General features: G+C 40.6%; 1 protein-coding gene across 4 annotated transcripts in view; it reads right to left on the bottom strand.

The window, feature by feature from the left end:
- arhgap21 (Rho GTPase activating protein 21) overlaps window positions 1–22,567 on the bottom strand; it is a 90,640-nt gene that overhangs the window by 56,799 nt on the left and 11,274 nt on the right. For 2 of the 4 annotated variants that reach the window (XM_018094500.2, NM_001097292.1), the window contains 1 exon segment: window positions 33–212. In XM_018094500.2, coding sequence (XP_017949989.1) covers window positions 33–212 — 180 coding nt within the window. 4 annotated transcript variants of the gene reach the window in all.

The following is a 22,567-nucleotide window of genomic DNA, read 5'->3' as shown; positions in this document are numbered from 1 at the left end:
GCCATTATTAACCAATTAATTACCGCACTTACTTTCACAGTCGTATGAACTGCCGACTCTGGGGGATACACAATGAAGTGCCTTAAAGTAAAACCAAATCCCTCGGACGCTCTTCGAAGAGCGACAGATTTTGGGCCAGGCCAGCAGAAGCCTTCCTCCTCCGTCGGCGATACCATCTCACTTTGCTCTTGTCCATCTTTGTTTTTAGAAATCTATGAGAGAGACCAGAGAGTACATTGTTAAGACTGGCTTTTTGAGGGTGTTTCTTTCTTAAATAACAGATTTGCATAAAAAGACAAGGAAAAAACAAGTTTATATGTGTGGCAGGATAAGCAGTACTTGTACACTTGTAAACACATGTAGAGTAATGAACCTTTAAAGTAGGCAAGTTGAGAAATGTAGATATTAATTCATATCTAAAGCCCTGACTTACTATTCCACTCAGCCAGCAGCTGCTGAACTGGCTCACCAACATGACCTCTTGCTCATTATCCCTCCCCCTTGAAAACAAGTCCACATTCTGCAAATTCTGTCCCCAGATAACAATCTTCATTGAGCAAGCCTTCAGCGGGCATTGCCATAGCATATCTGTGGGCAGGCCCATACAAAAATGCAGCCCTGTAAAAATTTATTTTTATTTAAAAAAAAAAAAAAATTGTAAAACAGAATAATAAAAAGACTTTCCATACGGGTATGTTGTAATGGTATAATGAATTTGTATCATGTTTGTAAATTACAGATTTTCTTTAATAGGCAGCAATGTAGGAGGTCTAGGTTTACTGCCAACTCATATTGTTTGCACAAGTGAGAAATTCTATAGACACTAAAACTGGCCATATTACAAACAGATCTTTGCCTGATTTGGCCACCCATGTACAGGGCCTATGCAGGCCTATTGGTAGAGGACTGCACCAACATGCTGACATCACCACCAGACATGCTTTTCATGCCTTGCTGCTAGATATGGGATTTTTGGCCAGATATTAGGCTGGCAGGCCATTGGAAGGGGCCCATAAACAGACCAATAAGCTACTGATACCATAAGGCAAGGCCGAAGACATCTTGATAATGGATAAAACAAGCCATTCATTTGAAGTCTAAGAAATGTTGTTTTCTTTAATCAAGTAATATAGCAGCTCCCATTACTAGCCTTACAACTAGCCAGTTCATCATTCACATCAGTGCCTGCCCAAGAGGAACTTACAACCACTATCATATAAACACTATGATTGATCACTTTCATCACTAGACAGTTAACCCACCTGTATATTTGAATGTTTTGGGACAGTCAGAAGTAATAGAGTACCTTAAGGCCCAAAGGCTAATGCCACATGGGGCACACTGAGCAGAATTCAGAGAAAACTGAATAAGCGAGCAGCTTATATTTCCATTGTTTGCATTGCCTGTTCCAATGCAAAGTGCTTTATGTATGAGAAAGTAACAGTGTACATATAAATGTAACAGCATTGCGGAGACTGGAAAGCAGCTTTTACAAAGTTGCGAGTCTGTTCGGCTCACAACACACCAGGCACTTGCCATTCAAGTCAATGAGAGGCACAGGTGTATTTCAGTCAGCTTCCTGGGGTACATATTCTACATGTTGGCCCTGCTATGGAAAGTGCCATTTATGGTCCTGTTTTTCTCACCAATGGCACAATGTCGCTCACACATCACTAAATGCCAACTCACACCCCCCACCCCACCCCATCTTGTAATGGAATTGTAAACACAGAGTCCTGCAAAAGGTGTAAAAAAGCTTGAAGCCAACATTCACCTTAATAATTTCCCTTTAAAAAAAAACAAAAACAAAAACACTAAACAAGAATAATTATAGTAAGAGTTACGATATGTTGAGAAAGCATCTAAAGAAGGCCATCGACTTAAAGATCCACTTCTTTAGTGACGTCACCAAACAATCTGATTGGAGCTCAATTTGGCCACCTACTGCCGGCATACAGAGACCTATCAGGCGAGGATCATGCCAACGCGCCAATGCAGCCCTCACCCATCAGGGGGTCCCATACACAGGCCAATAAGCTAAAGACTCAGGATCGACTGAGTCGGCAGCTTTTATCAGCACATGGTGGTTAAATGCAGGTCATTTATCACAAGACAAGAATGTTAGGAGGACTCCCAAGAAATGTATGGAAAATTATGGGATAAAGCTGTAAACAATGACTTTCTACAAGGCAGATTCTGCAAGGAAAATCCCAGCAACAGGATGATAATTTGGATCACAACACTTGCTGGCAAAAAATAAATAAATACAAATAAAATAAACATTTAAATATCAAAAATAATCAAAATGATTGGTTTGCCAAACATGGATTTATGCAGCTTTGCTGCCATCAAGAACAAGGTATGGTCTTACTATAGCGGAAAAAAATCATTAAACATCATTAAATAGGACACTAGATACCTGTACATCCATTTCTCAAATATTTCATTACACATATCCTCAGGGGAAATAACAATTGAGAGTGGCCCTTTAATAAATACAGGCGTTGCTGGTGGGGGGAGGGAAAACAAACAGTTAAAATAGCCAATGTAGCTGCAACATTTAGCACTGAAGATATACATAAAGGGCAAGTTAACACCATGCTTATCACCATGGCAACAAGTATAATTGACTTTCATTGCCAGGTCTGATGCCCACAGTTTGTAGATCTTAGCGAGAGAGAAAATATATGGATCTGCACTGAAATAATTCAGCAAGTGTCCAAATTTTCTCATAAGAAGAAACATTCAGGTGACTGTGATCGCTTTCCAGCTGTTCGGATCAATTGGCAGGCTGCAAGGCCTCGGAGTAGAAAGAAAACACCAGCTCCCTAATGGCCTGATCACATTGCATTCTGTCTCTATGGCAACCTGGCTGAGCGCACTAGTGTTTGTCTCTGGGCCTGTGGGGTGGGAGGAACACTTGCCGTCTCTGGTGAGCAGCCATACATAGCAGAACAACCGGAGACTGCCAGCAGAAGCCAGGAATACTCACAAAGGAACAGAGAACACAACTACAGAAAAACAGGAGCACAATACAGCAAAAACCAAATTAAAGGGGAAGTAAGCCCACAAACATTTTGCCTTACAAAAGTAACTTTCTAATATTCACACATTGAAACTTTACAATGATTTGAAATGAGTATGTAAATGTCACTGCCGCTGAAAGCAGCTCTGACCCTTGATACAATGTAGCAGAAGTCAGACGGCTTATGATACACTGAGAACATAAACAGCCATATAATGCTTTCAGCAGCAATTACACAGACAACTCTGCAACCATTGTAAATTTTTAATTAATGGATGTCAGAAAGTTGCTTAGAACTGCGTTTTGTTTTTTTATGATGCAAAAAAAAAGTTTGTGTGGATGAGCTGCTGAACACAAAGCTAAATAAAAAAAATGTTTTTAAAAAATGGAACAATTGAAAATTGTCTCAGAATATCAATTTCTACATCATAGTAAAAATGAAAGCAAAAGGTGAACCACCCCTTTACATAAAATGGTTTTATACATTTCCAAGAGAACAGGGCTAAAAAGCACATAATTAAAGGGGTTGTTCACCTTTGAGTTAACGCAATTGGTCCTCATGTTATTATTTGTAAGTTTTTTAGCTATTTCGTTTTCAGTTCAGGAGCTCTCCAGTCTGGAGTTTCCGCAGTTATTTGGTTGCTAGGGTCCAAGTTTCCTTAGCAACCAGGGAGTGGTTTAGATGAAAGACTGTTTTATGAAGAGGAGAGTGCCTGAATAGAAAGATAAGTGACAAAAAGTAACAATAAAACTGTAGCCTCCCATAGCAACGTTTTTTCGACTGCTGGGGTCAGTGACCCCTATGTAAAAACTGAAGAAGAGTTGGATGAAGGCAAATTAAAAAATAATGACAAATAAAGATCAATTGAACGGTTGCTTAGAATAGGCCCTTTTACATTATTAATTATTCTGCAGGGCAAAAAGTGTTCAGATTTCTGTACAAATGTGTAACCGCTAACCCAGAAACCCTCAGTTGCCTTCTCTAAAAGGAGGCATCTCAGGTGACCCAAAATATGACAAGGCATTCCCAGCATGCCATCCACAAATAGCCAGGCTGCGGCTCTGTACCTACCATGGGCAGAGGGCACGTGCTTAGGAAAAGCTGCCCAGTAATTACAGTCCCAGCTAAATGGGGAAGGAATAAAGCCATGGCATGCAAGGAGCACATAGCAGCCAGCTAGGAGATTAGGCTGCAGCTGATCTGAGAGGCTTTAGAATGCACAGTGTGGGCTGGAGGGGCATGTACTGTGTGTTGGCATCCTTATAAACACGTGCACTGGGCCTGTTCATAGAAAGCAAGGCTGCATCTCTGTCAGAGAGACTGTGCACTTATGTGTGTACACGAGTGAAACTGACAAATGAATCCCGCCACACACCATTATCTATTGTACATTACCTATACCATGAGAAGGAGTTCATTCTAGGCTTAGGAGGAAATTAAAGAGGAACCTACAGCTCCAATTAAAGATTAGATTTTATCCATAGGTTTGTGGCCTCTTGTTTCCGGATGTAAAATAATCAAATCAGTTCTATGTATGAGCAGATCAAATCTAAACTACATAAATATGACTTTGCTGAGAATATTAAAAGAATAATGAAAAACATAATTCGTATAACAATAGACAATAACTTCCTTAGCAACTTTCACAAATAGCATTACATTTTAAATTAATACTTATTAAAATCACTGCTAATAGAGGATTCTATCGGGCCAGTTCTATTCTCTGCAGAGTATTGCAAGGAGGAGTAGTGATGGCTTCTGTTACAATGTTCAAACAATCAGAACCAGCGATGTAAAGAACAGAAAGCAAAGCCTTTGGCCTTGTGCTTTTAAAGGAAATGTAACACTAACATTTTTTAGCAGGAAAGGAAGGAGCAGCATCCACTATGTACAGTATATACTCCTGTATAGGAAGGAGTCAGGCTAGGCTAGATCAATCGATCCTCGCAAAGTGGATGCTGCTCCTTCCTTCCCGGTATCGCCTTACTTCAAATGACCGGAAGCCAAGTTTTAGCAGGTATTTCCTAATAAAGCATTGAGAATACTAAGATTTGTTTAGTGTTACTTTTCATTTAAATGGTGATGAAACTCCTCTTTATCATTATATTTTACAACAGGGGTTATATTATTTTCAATATATTAGAAATGTTACTTAGAATTAAATTCCCTTTCATTATGCAACATTTCAGTTTTCATTCTTTGCCATACCCAATACCACTGGCCGCATATTATCAGTATAAAAGAACAAACATTAGGGCACCCCATACAATATATGTCCTTGCTTATATACTGCGAATATATTATGCAGCACTCGCCATTCACATCAGCCCTTGGCCTAGTGAAGCTTACAATCTAATTCAGTCATGTTACAGACAAAATCTGTCCACAGTGACAACTGCAGACTGGATTCAATTCCCCAGAACTGCTAACTGTACAGTGCTAACTGTAGCTTTCTCTTGCCTTATTAGAACTCAATATTCATCAAGCATAAAGGGAGCGAGCCAAGACTGGGGCCAAAGCAATCAACATACATACTTATAATAGGTCAGTAAATCAAGAGAATGACACTGCATAAAAGCTCAGTGTATATAAGCAGGCTAATATTCCTTTTTAATGGCCAGAGAACACTAAACAAATGGATACTATGGCTGCATAACATCCATCAGAAATTGACAGGATAATACACAATTTATCACTGGTAAGCAAGTACAGGATGCAAATAGCACAGAAGCAACTTACAATAATACCAGTGGCCTTCTAAAACATTTAGGCCTGTGAGCAAGCAGGCAAGAAATCGTGGCATGACTTAAATAAATGGGACACTCTGGTAAAGTATAAAGGGCAGCGTATGGAATTGTACAGAGAACAACACTCAATAACAATAAGTAATACAGATTTTCATAAATCAGGTGTGCCGCAGTCCTTATATACCTACAGGGTAATCTGTCAGGATATTACAAGTGCAAATAAACTAGTCCAAATGACTTCTCTGGATCTGGTGCAGATCCAGTGAGCCGGCTGAAAAGAGCCCATGCATAGAACTCACCAATGTAAAGAAGGAACAAATGTTCCAGGAACTATGTGGTAAGTCTCCGCAGCCAAACAACCCTAAATACAACCGCTAGCTAAAAAACCAAATGGTTTCTGAGGGATTTTTGCATGCAGTGTTGAATTAACAGATGGACAGGGACACACATGCCCAACAGCAGCAGACCTTTAAACTGATGTGCATTGCCTAGGCACATATCCTTGACAATACCAATACAAGACTTATGAAAACAGCTTCTAAGTGCATAGAGAAATGTACGTGCACATTGCAGTGACTTTCCTGGAGAGGGAAACTGCAGTTATACTAAGGAGCCACGGAGCGGTTCAGTTACCCGCAATAGATCCCTGCTATAGCACATGACTAACTGCTCCAAAATGCCTTTCCATGTGCAACAATAGGCGTCACTGGTGGAAAGGCCATTGTATTGTTATTCTAAAATCGCGTGAAGTTTCCTGCTGCAGGCAACTTTGGAAGAACAAGGTGAAGCGAAGGCCTTTGCACCGGCGACTCCTACAATTGCCAGTAGAAAGGCATTTCAGAGTGGTTAGTCGTCCACGATAGCAGAGATCTGTCACGGGTGACTGAAACGTTCTATAGGTCCTAAGCCTTAAGGCCCCCATACACGGGCTAATAGAAGCTGCCGATATCGGTTGGCCAGCTATCGGTCGGCCAGGTTAGAAAATCCAGTCGGCTCGTTGATGCGGTCCCCGAACCGACTGCCCCATTGCCGCCTACATAATCAGATTTTTTTTTTTTTTTAACTTCAAGCTCCCCGATATCGCCCACCCGTAGGTGGGGATATCGGGGAAAGATCCGCTCGCTTGGTGATCTCGCCAAACGAGCGGATCTTACCGTGTATGGGGACCTTTAGTGTGGTGGACTCTTGAGGGCTGTGGCACACAGGGAAGATTAGTCGCCCACAACTAATCTCCCCGATATGACATCCCACCGGCGAGAATGTAAATCGCCGGTGGTATGGCATACGCAGCTCTGGTGATTTGCCGAAATCACCAAAGTTGCCTCGAGAGGAAATTTCCGTGATTTCACTGAAATCACGCCGCCGCGTATGCCACCGGCGATTTACATTTTCACCGGTGGGATGGCATTTCGGGGAGATTAGTCGCCCACGAACAGGGAGATTTGTTGTGCAAATCTAGCAGTCGATTTCGGCAAATCGCAGAAGTTGCCTCGCGAGGCATTTTCGGTGATTTGCCGAAATCGCCTGCGCAGCGTGTGCCATCCCGCCGGTGGGATGGTAGTTAGGGGAGATTAGTCGCCTGTGACAAGGGAGATTTGTCGTGGGCGAGTGTCGCCCGCGGCAAAACTCCCTGTTCACGGGCGACTAATCTCCCCGAGTTGCCTTTACCTGCCATCCCACCGGCGACATACGGGGCGGCGCAATTTTGCGCAAATCGCCGAAAAAGCCTCGCGGGGCAACTTCGGCGATGTCCCGAAATCGCACCGCCGCGTGGGATGGCAGGTGAAGGCAACTCGGGGAGATTAGTCGCCCGCGAACAGGGAGTTTTGTCGCAGGCGACTATTCTCCCCGTGTGCCAGAGCCCTAAAGCAGAGGTCAGCTCTCTCCCAACAAAGCCCTCATACCTCATCTATCTTTATGGTCTCTTATCAGCTGGTGTTTGATAACCTGTGTCCCCAGCACAGAGAATAGGACAGTGCTTTCAATAGTAATGACCCTTTTAAACAACTTTTAAAACCATTACACACATTCAGACCAATGATTGAAACACATGTTTTTAAAGAGTTAAAGGTACTTGGGACATGAAAGTGTCACATAATTTTTAGGGGATTTTGATCAAATGTGTATACAGAAATTAGAGTTTAGATGCAAAGTGGTATAAAGCCTTACACTTTTCAAATTTAAATACATTTATTCTGCTTTTTTTTTTTTTTATAGACAAGCTTTTAAGCAAGTACATTTAAAGCCACAGCTTTTAATGGGGTTGTTCACCAATGAGTTAACTTTTAGTATGATGTAGAGCAGGGATCCCCAACCTGTCAAAATGTAAAAAGACTTGGAGAGCAACACAAGTACCATAAGAGTTCCTGGAGGTGCCAAACAAGGGCTAAGATTGGCTATTAGGCAGCCTCTATGCACACTATCAGCTTACAGGGGGCTTGATTTGGTAGTAAATCTTGTTTTTATTCAACCAAAACTTGCCCCCAAGTTAGGAATTCAAAAATAAACTACCTGGTTTGGGGGCACTGAGAGCAACATCCAAGGGGTTGGGGAGCAACATGTTGCCCCTGAGCCACTGGTTGGGGATCACTGATGTAGAGTGATATTCTGAGACAATCTGCAATTGATATTTGTTTTATTTTTGGTGGGGTTTTTTTTTTGGTTGTTTTCATTACTTCACTTTGTTCTACAGCTCTCCAGTTTGGAATTTTAGCTGCTATCTGGTTGCTAGGCTCCAAATTACCTTAGTAACCAAGGAAGGTTTGAGTAAGTGACAAAAAAATGGATAGGAGAGGAGAGTAATAAGAAGTAGCAATAACAAAAAACTTTAAAAAGGCAGAAGGCGGCAAATAATTCAAAAACTAAAAGACCAACTGAAAAACTGCTAAGAACAGGCCTTTATATATCATACTAAAAGTTAATGTTAAGATTAGCGAGCAATGAATGCAACACTGCTACATGGGCACCACTATAATAATGAATATGCAACCTACTGAGAAAATACACCTAGCATGCAAGCGTCACTAAATCGATAATACAGAGAAGTATGGGGTTATTGCAAACAAAAGTACGCGTGACATAATTCTGACAGATGACTGCTAAGATCTGTGCATTGCACACGTGTTCCTGCGTCCCTGGAGTTTCAGCAATCATTCCTAAAATTTCTGAATTTCTAGAATGTTTCTGGCACAGGAGAGCAGCTCCCACCATAACCCTGCAGACTGCCGAGGAGCCCAAGCAGTGACCCTAAAATACCACACACAGCTGGAAACAAAAAGCCTCCCTGTTTGAAGTTAAATAGTTCCTGACATTATTGCCCCGTGTGTCTGGCAAAACTTGCAGTTGGAGCACTACACTTCATGTCTTAACAAAACTGATCTGTGAATCACCTGGAAACCCAACTACAGTATTATTTTTATTCTTTATTTCTATAGCACCAACATATTTTGCAAGTATGATCACCATTCATATCCGTCCCTGCCCAATAGAGCTTCTCATGTAGACACAGGGAGAACAAAATCCTTGTAGATAGTGCCATGGCGGTAACTGAACCTAGACCCTAGAACTCCAGCAGCTAATCATTGTGCCACACTTATAAAGGGGAAAAGTAATTATAAAGTAAAAAGGGGCATAAGTAAAAAAAAAAAAAAAAAAGCCATGGCCTAGCACTGCAAATCAAATCATAGTCTTCCAGCACATACAGTTCTAAACTTGAATTTCTATGCTAAACCAAAGGACAGGATTTTACTAGAATCAATGAACTGCGGGCAGTGGAATTTGAAGGGAATTTATATATGAAGTGCCAACACAGATAACACTCTTGTACAGCAAGGAGAACTGGCAATATGCATCAGATAGAACCAATGGAAGTAGACTAGCAACATATGAAAGTTATTTTAAAGATCAACTTGCCCTTTAAATAGTGTTTGTACAATTCCCCAAAATTGTTGAATGTCAGGGGTGTCAAAAACATAGCTCCCAACGCTAGTATATGGCTCCCAGCATCAACATGTAGCTGCTGATTGAGGGGGGTAAGAGTCTATGTGTACAACAGACTTGTAGATCTATTTATTATATTCATTCCGCTGGAAGACACTTAGCATGGTGCTAAAAAGAAACAGAGACCTTGCTGTTGCAGTGTGACATAGGAAAGCAGAATTTGCGGACAGATAAGGAACATGTGGCCTTCAGAGGGTTCAGCATTATGGTATCATTCTCACAACAGCTTTAGGTTTAGAGCAATGATAACAGCACAGAATTGCTTTAAATTTTAAAAAGCCGTTGAAGTTAGAGAAGAGGGGCCATATGCAACGAAAGGCGGCTAAGGCCTCTAACTTCCGAAAAAACTCCAGCATTTAGGGTGAAAACACACAGAGCTACTTAGTAGCAGCTACTTGTCACGGCTACTAAAATAGACAATGCTGATCATTTATTAACAGTCTCTACATGTGTTTTAGCAGAGGCAATTCTCAGTTTTGTCTATGGCAGCGTATTTTCAGGTGTTCAGTGGCCATGAAAAAGTAGCTGCTACTAGTAACTCCATGTGTCTTCACCCTTAGGGCTTCACCCTTAGCGATTTCACGCAAATCACCGAAAAAGCTTCGCGAGGCAACGATTTGCGTGAAATCGCGCCGCCGCGTGTGCCATCCCACCGGCGACTTACATTTTCGCCGGTGGGATGGCAGGTGAAGGCAACTCAGGGAGATTAGTCGCCCGCGAACAGGGAGTTTTGTCGCGGGCGACTAATCTCCCCGTGTGCCAGAGCCCTTAGCCCTCCAGCTGTTCAACTGTAGGTGGCTGCTGGGAATTGTAGTTAAATAGTAGGGAGCCAACAACCTTTCCCTACTGATGCAAAGTGAGTGCTCTACTGGCACATACACCCAACTTTACAAGACCACTAACAAGAAAGAGCAAAGCAAGGGGCCCCTTCACTGGACAGCCCCTCAGTGAATTCAACCCCTACACAAACTCACACATTCACAGTATAGCAATTTTACCTTTTTTCCCAGGCTTGTGAATTTGTGCCTACAAGAGAACTGGGCCCTGGGAAAAAAAACTTGGCAATGTAATTCACTGGTTAGGCACCCCCCCCCCCCCCCCATGAGCTTTATAGTTGCTAAAACTGAATCTTGTTTTTTCCTGTGGCTTTTTGTACAGCAACACCAAATCACTGCAATCCTTATTTCTTTTCCATAACTCACATTCAGCATCACACAGGAACTGAGCAACAGATAAAGATATTTCATAATCCAACCATAAAGTGCAGTGGAACGAAACAACGAAATCTGAAAGCTGCCAGAGGGATAAAGCTGCTCGACCCCTGGCGATCCCCCCCAGCTGTTCTAGTAATGCACAAGTTATTTACGGACCAATATAAAAAGGAGACAAGAAAATCAAGTTTTCACATAAATTACTAGTTTAAAACTGCACTTGTGGTTATTTTGAAAGTCCTGTTAGGGCTCTGGCACCCGCGCGACAAATCTCCCTTGTCATGGGCAACTAATCTCCCCGAAATGCCATCCCACTGGCGAAGGGTGAAGACACACTGGGCTACTAGTAGCTGCTACTTTTTCAAGGCTACTAAACTCCAGAAAATCCCCTGCCTTAGACAATACTGAGAATTGCCTCTGCTAAAACACATGTAGAGACAGTTATCAGTAAATGATCAGCATTGTCTGTTTTAGTAGCCGTGACAAGTAGTTGCTACTAGTAGCTCCGTGTGTCTTCACCCTAAAATGTAAATCGCTGATGGGATGGCATGCTAATCTCCCCATGTGCCACAGCCCTTAGGTTGAAAAACACACGGAGCTACTTATCAGAGCTACTGAACGCCAGAAAATACCCTGCCATAGACAATACAGAGAATTGCCTCTGCTAAAACACACGTAGAGACAATTATCAGCAAATGATCAGCATTGTCTATTTTTGTAGCCGTGAAAAGTAGCTACTACTAGTAGCTCTGTGTGTCTCCAACCTTATTGCTACTATTGCATAGTTATAAGTATTAATTGTATCTTTTTGATGAACTGCCTGCTTTATTCTAATTCAAGCTAAATCTCTCCACATGCAACAGTAGAGGAATTTCTTAGCAAGAGACAAATATCTCCCAACATTCCATGTGCACAGCTAGAGACTGGCAGATGATGCAGCAGGTATCAACTGGGACAGTCTGGTTAGAGTTATTTTTTTTTTTAAACATAATATTAAAATAAATTGAATTTCACATTGATTTATGAAGGATGTGCCAATCAATACCGTATAGTTCGACTTTCCAGTATCGCAGATCCCAGTTTGAGATTTATGATCTAACCGAATTGAAATTGCTATCCAGCTCAGAGCTACAGAAATACAGTTGAAATCAACATGAAGGGAGTATTCTCATTTTTGGTCACTGGATTTTCCATTTTTTTCATTTCTTGAAAACTCCAGTATTCAAGATGTCACCGGAAATGGCTTGAGACTGCATGGAATGATTGGAAAAATTACCATGAATGCTTAACTATAATTAAGACCTTTTTAAATATGGTCAGAACCAAAGAACTTTTACATTAGTATATTGATCAGCAATTACTCGAGACAAGAGAACACAAGACACTTATTGATAAATCTGCCTCAAAGCTTTGGAAACATTTAAAATTTTATTCTTGAACCAACAAATGTTATTTGTAGCTGTAATATTGGTGTGTAGGAGCCATCTCAGTGCATTGTGCCTGAGTCTGAGCTTTCAGAAGGAGCCAGCGCTACACATTAGAACTGCTTTCAGCTAACCTATTGTTTCTCTTACTCCTATGTAACTGGAGGAGTCCCAAGTTGGACTTGGATTTCTTTCTATTGAGAGCTATTCGGATATCTACCGGGATCTGCTATCTTACTCCCTTCCCACTGTTCTGCCAATTGGCTGCTGGGAGGGGGGTGATATCAGTCCAACTCAACAGTAAAGTGTGACTGAAGTTTATGAGAGCACAGGTCACATGGCTGTGGCACCCTGGGAAATGAAGAATATGGCTAGCCCCATGTGAAATTTCAAACTTAAATACAAAAAAAAAAAATCTGTTTGCGTCTTTGAAAAACAGATTTTAGTGCAGAATTCTGCTGGAGGAGCTCTATTAACTCATGTGTTAAAAAAAAAAAAATCATGTTTTCCCATGACAGTATTCCTTTAAGTTAATCTGTTTGTTCCGATTGCTTTGGAAATATATATGTGAATGTGTGTGTGCGCACTAGCATAGTTAGAGGAACAAAAAGCTTTTAAAACCGCTGGTACTAAGACTGTGCAGCTATAATATACTTCTGTATGCATCCACATTAAAGGCTGCTAGCGTTCTAAAAGCTTTGGCCGGCTTAATGCTGCCTAATTACTTCCTAGACACAGAGGTAATGCAGAAGGAAGACAAGTAATACACTTATGGGAAAATATAGTATGAATAAGCAGTTTTTCCATATTAAGATAAAAAAAAGGTGGTGGTTTGTGCTAATGTACAGGAGAGTAAAATGAGCTTGGTTTTAGATCTGTTGTAAGAGAAATCAAACCAAAGGAGGCCAGCGCGTTTTATGCAGCGCACAGACTAAGCCTATTCAATGAAGACACACCTGCTAATTAAAACACTATAAACATGAAATAAAACATTTCAGACAAACAGGACATGTAAGAATGTGTCACCTAATTTAGTAATTGAAATATATTTAAAAAGGGACATGCAAAGCCAAATGCAAGTTGCCTTGTGACTTTTGGTAAGGTTGATTAAAGCTGGCCATACACATACATTTCGTACAATTTTTAGACAGTCTGCGGGCTCCGAATTGTCCCAATAAAAATTTGTACCATGGAGTTGATCGGACAGTTGAGAGATTTTCGGTCTGATAACAATAAAATCTGCACATATATTGTGTATCTAACGTTATCCTTGGGGGGCCTATAATGCATTTCCAGAACATCACTTTCATACGATTTGTTATTTTTCAATTTCAGGCTGAATGTTAGTTTCAGATCATTGCATTTAAACATATGATCAATCAGCGAATGTTCATCGAAAGAAGACGAAAATCTGAACGTGTATGGCCACCTTAACAATCAAGGTTGTGTTTATCAGATATAACGTACATTACAGGTGGTATTCAGATTTTTGTAACCTTACAGAGCAATAGTTCTTTGACTAGCAGGGTCAGTGACCCCCATGTGAAAGCTGGAAAGATGTAGAACAAGAATGCCAATAATTAAAAAAACTAACAAATAATGAAGACCAATTGCAAAGCTGCTAAAAATATATAGATATGCATGCATGAATATTTTTTAATTTAAAGTAACAGTTGTCCATTTATTTTTTTGCAATGACACATTATGACCAATTCAATTAAACTGCTCAGGCACCCTCCATGGGTTGCAATGTCAGTACAGGTATAGGACCCGTTATCCAGAATGCTCGGGACCAAGGGTATTCCGGATAAGGGGTCTTTCCGTAATTTGGATCTCCATACCTTAAGTCTGCTAAAAAATCAATAAAACATTAATTAAACCCAATAGGATTGTTTTGCATCCAATAAGGATTGATTATATCTTAGTTGGGATCAATTACAAGGTACTGTTTTATTATTACAGAGAAAAGGGAATCATTTAACCATTAAATAAACCCAATAGGGCTGTTCTGCCCCCAATAAGGGGTAATTATATCTTAGTTGGGATCAAGTACAGGTACTGTTTTATTATTACAGAGAAAAGGGAATCATTTAACCATTAAATAAACCCAATAGGGCTGTTCTGCCCCAATAAGGGGTAATTATATCTTAGTTGGGATCAATTACAAGGCACTGTTTTATTATTACAGAGAAAAAGGAAATCAGTTTTGAAATTCTGAATTATTTGATTAAAATGGAGTCTATGGAAGACGGGCTTTCCGTAATTCGGAGCTTTCTGGATAAAGGGTTTCCTGATAAGGGGTCCGATACTTGTACCATCTATCAGACTTTAGGACACAGAATGAAAAAAAAAAAAAAACAAAACAAAAAAAAAACTTTTCAGGGAAAGGCCTCTAACCAGGAAGGGGTCAATGACCAATGACATTTTAGTTCATACTGTACCATCATGTACCAGACAAATCAGATTGCAGCATTACACATGGGTCCCAGTGGAATACAGTCAAAGCAGTAAAGATTAGGCCTCTGAATACAACACATACTGGATCAGGTTGTGTATTGGTTAACAGAAATCATTTTCATGCCACTTCTGGTTTATGGAGGGGGGGAATAAACAGGTGTGTGTGGGAGAGATCTAGCAAAGTAACGTTTCCCATACATGAGCATATAAAAGCTTTAGAATCCCGACCAAGTAGGCATCTTATTGGCCCATGTACTGACTATGCAACTGATTGGGCAGGTTAGAAAAACCATGTTGGATGAGGACCGTATCAGTGTACAGATACCATTCTCACCTATTTGGTCACCCTGGGTGCCCCTTATTATCAGATCATTGGCCCATCTGAATGAGTTGTTCATAAATGTGTACTCCCTGGCATCACAGGCTTACAATTACAGCATACAGGCTAAAATTAAGTTGAAGGGTTTAACATTCAGCACCCAAAGTTCCAAATCAGGGTGACATTTTAGCTGTTTTATGGTCACTATAGAGTACATAATGGCAACTCCATTTCCACTTGAGGAAAACCCCAACTAAAGAGGGCAAACACCTGTAAGCTGCTGGAAAGATGCACAAAACAGAGAAATGGAAATTGCCAGGCAATGAACACAAGCTCCCAGGAGAGTTTCAATTCCCCTTGGCAAATATACAACATTCTTGCATAAAGTATCCCATCAGGTAATTGTGAAGTAACACAATGACACAGTCACAACAGAATCATTTTGGAGTAACCTACATAAGTCACAGAAGCAGAGAATATAGTAGCCTGAGGTGGTGCACACAATCTGCAACAAACATCACTCGGGTCTGGCAGAGAACACATGGTGTGACTGAGGAAACAGGTTTAGCTACCCTAACATAATAGCCAATAATCACTGCACAGTTACATTGATCACTGTAAAAGCACTAGAAACGTAGGAGACTTAAACCAATTACAAACATCTTTGTTAAACACTAAATCTATACTCTACATGAAAGACTGGCAAATTCTCAAAACTAACGATGGCTACCAAATACACTGTCAAGCACAGATGATTCATTCAACGGCATTCTAACAGATTTAACTATGCAATGCAGCACTCTAATCCGGTTCCAAGTGTACCTATATACAGTGCTGAAGGGAGATTCTATATGGTTCCTGACTGATCCACCATTGGCCTTGTAGATTAGATCAGCAGGAAGTGAAGACGAGCCGTGCCTCCTCATCGGGCGAAGCACAATGCTGAAACACTGGCAAAACAAAGATCACTGAACAGCCTGTCGAAGTGGACCCTGACCTAACTTACATGCCCAATTTGTTTTGGTGGAGTTTGACCATACTGTCTGACCATCTGGGTATTGCCTGCTTAAGGGGGAATGTCCCAAGGAGCGAGTTAATCAGGCACGCCATATCTCTGCTACCGTAGGCGACTAATCTTTCCAAAATGCCTTTCCACCAACAACAGAGAGAATCAGCTTTGGAAAGTCAAACACACCTCTTCGGTTTTCCAAAGTCATTCGAGCAAACTTTGTGCAACTTTGGGAAAACCTGCATAGGCCTTTCCACTGGCAATTCCCTTTGTTAGTCGCCCCTAAAGGAGAACAAAAAGGTACAATCTCCGGTGGGCCCAAAATTTAGGTAACCAATTATGATCACCGGGGGGAGTCTGATAATTCCAGGCAGGTGAGCCTGTTAGCAGAAAACTGCACCAGTCCTGGGTATTCCCATAGCAGTCCATCCTTGCCATCTTTTTTGGCTCCTCCCCTCTCCTCTTCAACTCCACCCCCCCCCCCCGACAATTTTACCTTTAGTTCTCTTTTAAAGTATGTGAGCACTGTATGATCCAACCTGGCCACTTTTAGAAATTATGCATCATGTTACAATTTTGGCCCAGCAGTTTTAGCCTGATCACATTGTTTTCATACACACATTGGATCCAATTTGCACAGTTAATATTCACATCGCCTTAAAAATGTGAGAACTGATGTTATCCCTCCCATTTGGATCCACAGTTGCTATGTTACCCCTTCTCTCAAGGCCCAAGAATTACATCACGGAGGCGAATAAACAGTATGACAGCTTAATATATATGGTACAATTGATGCAGAGCTTTATTAAATGTGACAGTAACAAAACAGTGTGTGGGAAAGCGTAGAGTGGAAAAAAGTCAGCTCACAGATTCACAGTCTTCAACATAAGGAAACACAGAGTTTATTGAAGTTTGATTGAGAGATAGACATGATTTAGGAAGTTTTAGAGAACATCTGGAGAGTTTGGGTATGAGAGCAGCAAATCAAAGCCACTGTCTTGCATTCTGGGTGATTCTTATAAAACAGAATAAGCCATGTTAGACACAGATGTATACAGTCTGTAAGCATTATTATGGTAGCTGGTGAAACTGAGCAGTAACACTGCATTAATGATTACATCCTACACAGCAATGATGGAAAACTGCAGAAACAGATTATAGATTTCAGATAAGGAAAAAATGAGATGTTCCCTTGTGGAGTTCTTTACCTTTAATGTGACGAAGCAATACACATCTCTGCAATAATTTTACTTGCTGGGCGCCTCAATGGGAGACTGGGATAGAAGAGCTGCAAATGTTTTTATATTGAGCCATAACAATAAACCCATTGAAGGGTGCATCTCTTAAGAGCTAGGATTTACCGTTAGCTAACCTCTATAATAAACACAGACAACTTTATAAAGTCATTAGCGTAAAAATGAACAGTTAATAGTTAAAGAGAGGGATGAACAGTCTATTACTGCATCCCTTAAGGAAGGACAGGGTTAAACTATTGAACAGAATTCTACTACAACCCTACGCATACACGCACAAGAAATAAACAGACATAGAAACGCATCAGCCGGATCCCAGAGAAGAGTTAGAGATTAACTCATGGAGCAGAGATATCCCACAAAAACATCTGCTGTCAATCAAAGAACCAGACATACAGTATCACTACTGGCGTTGGGAAATACCTTGGCATGATAATATGACACGTAAAGCCTTCCCTTCAAATCCAAGGGTCATCCCACATGAGCACATTCCCACTACAAACCTGATTGCTCCAGGCACAGTAAAGATTGCAGATTAAACTCCAGTTGGGATTCAGCATGCAGTCGAGTAACCTGAACTGTGCCATGCCTGCCTATAGCGCAGAACGCATCCCTTCTCCCAGCCCGTGCCGCCGACGTATTGGGTAACATGACAGTTATGCGGTGCTCAGAACCAGCACAACAGTACCGTCCTCCCTCTCACTCCGTCCACTCAGCAAATAGCTTGCAGCAGCTAGAACGGAACGCTTTACCAATCAGCACTGCTTTGTGACTTGCATGTATTGCACCGCTCTACAACGGGAGGGAGAATAATCCTCAATCAACAATTTCACAGCTCCCAGTCACTGCTCAAGCCCGTTATCTGCCAAAGGCCAAACAATGTTCCTTTAATAGCAAAAGGAAGGGGGCTGCTAACACTTAGTAGCACTAGGAATAAAATATATTATTAGTAAGGTTTTACAGGATTATCATTTCCATTCTGTTCTATATTGATCAGTTTGCTTGTTATTATAATTGTCCACTCACATAGTAGAGTAGAATACATTTGAGAAGAATAACCAGGTAGGTTATCCTGAAACATAGGTTCAGCTGGATCTGGTAAACTATGCAACCAACAAAATCAAGCAAATCAAGGTCCATTTATTTGGGGAAGAATTAGATTTTTCACATGCAGTGTGTTTGTACAATACAGTGATTCATCAGCCTCTAGACTAGTTCGGCCATGTAAGTTCGGCCATGTAAGTTCGGCCATGTAAGTTCGGCCATGTAAGTTCGGCCATGTAAGTTTAAAATTTTCTATATTTTTTAATATGAATATGACCTAAATCATAATCTGATTTTTAAACAAGTCCTAAACGTAGATGAAGAAAACCTAGTGAAACAAATAAAAACAAAAACTATTATATTTGGTTGTGTATTTAATGAAAAAAAGTGATCCAATAACATATCTGCGTGTGGAAAATGTAAGTGAATCCTTAGCATTATCATATAGTTTGAAGGTGAAATCAGAACCTGGCATTTCAATCAATGGGATGACAACGTGCGAATGAGAGACCCTGTTTTATTTAGAAAATAACTATCTTTTATCTAATAAATAAATATCTTATTTATATAAGAAATGTGCATTTTGCAAGTGGATTAATAATCAGCCCTGTGGCACCAGCTTCTATGACAGATGTGATCCCTAAGCTTAGCTTCCCACTGAGCATGTGTGGTGTCACTGACACTCAAAGTGGCCTAACAAAATTACAGGAATGAGAGCTGCCCTGAACAACTTTGATGGTATGCACTGTAACTGCTATAGGACTGTTAAGACTTTGGGCTAATACAGTAGATTCAGTGTACAAATGACACTATTTTTAGGCACATCTGGGGTGCCCATACAGGGGCAAAGGTATGGCCACCGGTCAATGAAAAACAGCAATAGGAATTGTCCATAAATGAACATTCAATAAAATAGCTAGCATTTTCACGTATTTATGTCCATATTCTTAGGATGAAAGCATTTCACAGCATTATGTGTGTAAAGAGCGACACTACAGTGCAACATGTACACTGGAGAATGCGGCTCTGTGTAGTCTTAATGACCAGGCGTGGAATGCAGTTTCACATGTTACTACTGTTTACCACGTACAGTAATGGTTACATAGTGACAGTGGGTGCAGCAATGTCAGAACACAATCACCTCTGCACTGCCCTCTTACAAAGGAAAGACTAGACAGTACAGAACTGTATTTGTCAATATATGCACACTTGGAATTCCGTTATTCTGCCCTTGCCCTTCTGAAGTATTTTTGGTTGTTTGCCAAACCACCATCAAAGTACCAAAGGGTTCTGCTAGCAAGGACTTGTAGAGACTTGAGCTGCGGCCCCAGAATGATCTCATAACAAGTAGTACGACGTGGGTTAGAAAGAAAATACACTAAACCTCTAACAGGCCAAGCTGGCATCATAAAAAGTATGCCACTAAAGAAATATGATGGTTAAAGGGGAACTCGGCTTCAGAACCAAAATGTATTGAAGACACAACACAAAAACCTCTAATATAGCTATCACTGTAATATGTTTCTTCAAAAAGTATGAAAATACCATTTTTTATGCTGAAACCCAGCTGCAAAACAGTTCTTCTCTTTCTGCATCATTTGAAATTCTGGCAAGGGTGGAGGGACTAAAACACTGATGTTACAAATTGTAACAACTTCTCCACAGCTTACAGACCGCATGTAGGCTGTATATAACGCACAATGCATTGCACTGTGATGTTCCTTCCCTTATTGACATCACATGTGCAGGGAATTGTGGGATTTGAAGGATGCAGACTGAAGACAGGCTGAGGACAGTTGACTATTGTTACATTTTATTTGAGGCTCAAAGTAGCCAGCCAGACCAGCAGGGGAACAGGTAACCAAACCAATTAGGGTTACAAAGATGGCAGAAAATTTACCTGACCGTAAAACTAGCAGTTGACTATTTGAAGCAGACTAAAATAGGGTTTCACTGGTCTGTATTGGGCATGCCACGTGGGCTACTAACTGTAGTATAGACTAAACAATATAAATCACACAGAGCATATATAGCAATATAAAATATATACATTAGTACACATAGCAGACAGACTGAGATATAGATTCCAGTTAGGGGAGTGCAATCCCACATTTCTGATCTAGTGGTATAGTGGTATATTATATATATTATATACAGTGGTGTGAAAAACTATTTGCCCCCTTCCTGATTTCTTATTCTTTTGCATGTTTGTCACACTTAAATGTTTCTGATCATCAAACACATTTAACTATTAGTCAAAGATAACATAATTGAACACAAAATGCAGTTTTTAAATGAAGGTTTACGTTATTAAGGGAGAAAAAAAACTCCAAATCTACATGGCCCTGTGTGAAAAAGTGATTGCCCCCCTTGTTAAAAAATAACTTAACTGTGGTTTATCAATTTCAATTTTCAATTTCAATATCAATTTCTGTAGTCACCCCCAGGCCTGATTACTGCCACACCTGTTTCAATCAAGAAATCACTTAAATAGGAGCTACCTGACACAGAGAAGTAGCCCAAAAGCACCTCAAAAGCTAGACATCATGCCAAGATCCAAAGAAATTCAGGAACAAATGAGAACAAAAGTAATTGAGATCTATCAGTCTGGTAAAGGTTATAAAGCCATTTCTAAAGCTTTGGGACTCCAGCGAACCACAGTGAGAGCCATTATCCACAAATGGCAAAAACATGGAACAGTGGTGAACCTTCCCAGGAGTGGCCGGCCGACCAAAATTACCCCAAGAGCGCAGAGACAACTCATCCGAGAGGCCACAAAAGACCCCAGGACAACATCTAAAGAACTGCAGGCCTCACTTGCCTCAATTAAGGTCAGTGTTCACGACTCCACCATAAGAGAGAGACTGGGCAAAAACGGCCTGCATGGCAGATTTCCAAGGCGCAAACCACTTTTAAGCAAAAAGAACATTATGGCTCGTCTCAATTTTGCTAAAAAACATCTCAATGATTGCCAAGACTTTTGGGAAAATATCTTGTGGACCGACGAGACAAAAGTTGAACTTTTTGGAAGGTGCGTGTCCCGTTACATCTGGCGTAAAAGTAACACAGCATTTCAGAAAAAGAACATCATACCAACAGTAAAATATGGTGGTGGTAGTGTGATGGTCTGGGGTTGTTTTGCTGCTTCAGGACCTGGAAGGCTTGCTGTGATAGATGGAACCATGAATTCTACTGTCTACCAAAAAATCCTGAAGGAGAATGTCCGGCCATCTGTTCGTCAACTCAAGCTGAAGCGATCTTGGGTGCTGCAGCAGGACAATGACCCAAAACACACCAGCAAATCCACCTCTGAATGGCTGAAGAAAAACAAAATGAAGACTTTGGAGTGGCCTAGTCAAAGTCCTGACCTGAATCCTATTGAGATATTGTGGCATGACCTTAAAAAGGCGGTTCATGCTAGAAAACCCTCAAATAAAGCTGAATTACAACAATTCTGCAAAGATGAGTGGGCCAAAATTCCTCCAGAGCGCTGTAAAAAGACTCGTTGCAAGTTATCGCAAACGCTTGATTGCAGTTATTGCTGCTAAGGGTGGCCCAACCAGTTATTAGGTTCAGGGGGCAATTACTTTTTCACACAGGGCCATGTAGGTTTGGATTTTTTTTCTCCCTAAATAATAAAAACCCTCATTTAAAAACTGCATTTTGTGTTTACTTGTGTTATCTTTGACTAATAGTTAAATGTGTTTGATGATCAGAAACATTTAAGTGTGACAAACATGCAAAAGAATAAGAAATCAGGAAGGGGGCAAATAGTTTTTCACACCACTGTATGTATATATATATATATATATATATAAGCCACTAGATCAGAAATGTGGGATTGCACTCCCCTAATATAACCAACTGCCCATGAAGGGTAACCTTAAGTGGAGTAGGATTTCAAGTAAACATTTAATTTATGCCTTAAATAGCTTATAAAAATAAATTTTGTAAGAATAATGAAAATTCCAATTTTATTTTCAATACATGTAACCTGCACGTTTCCAACCTGTCAATGGCCACCAAACACAAGACTGAAATCACCCGAACTATGCCAAGAATAGAATATCCTCTCACC

The sequence above is a fragment of the Xenopus tropicalis genome, chromosome 6 (genome assembly GCF_000004195.4).
Source record: "Xenopus tropicalis strain Nigerian chromosome 6, UCB_Xtro_10.0, whole genome shotgun sequence".
NCBI classification, from domain to species: Eukaryota; Metazoa; Chordata; class Amphibia; order Anura; family Pipidae; genus Xenopus; species Xenopus tropicalis.
Note: the sequence above shows the minus strand (reverse complement) of the source record. Positions and strands in the feature narration are given on the sequence as shown.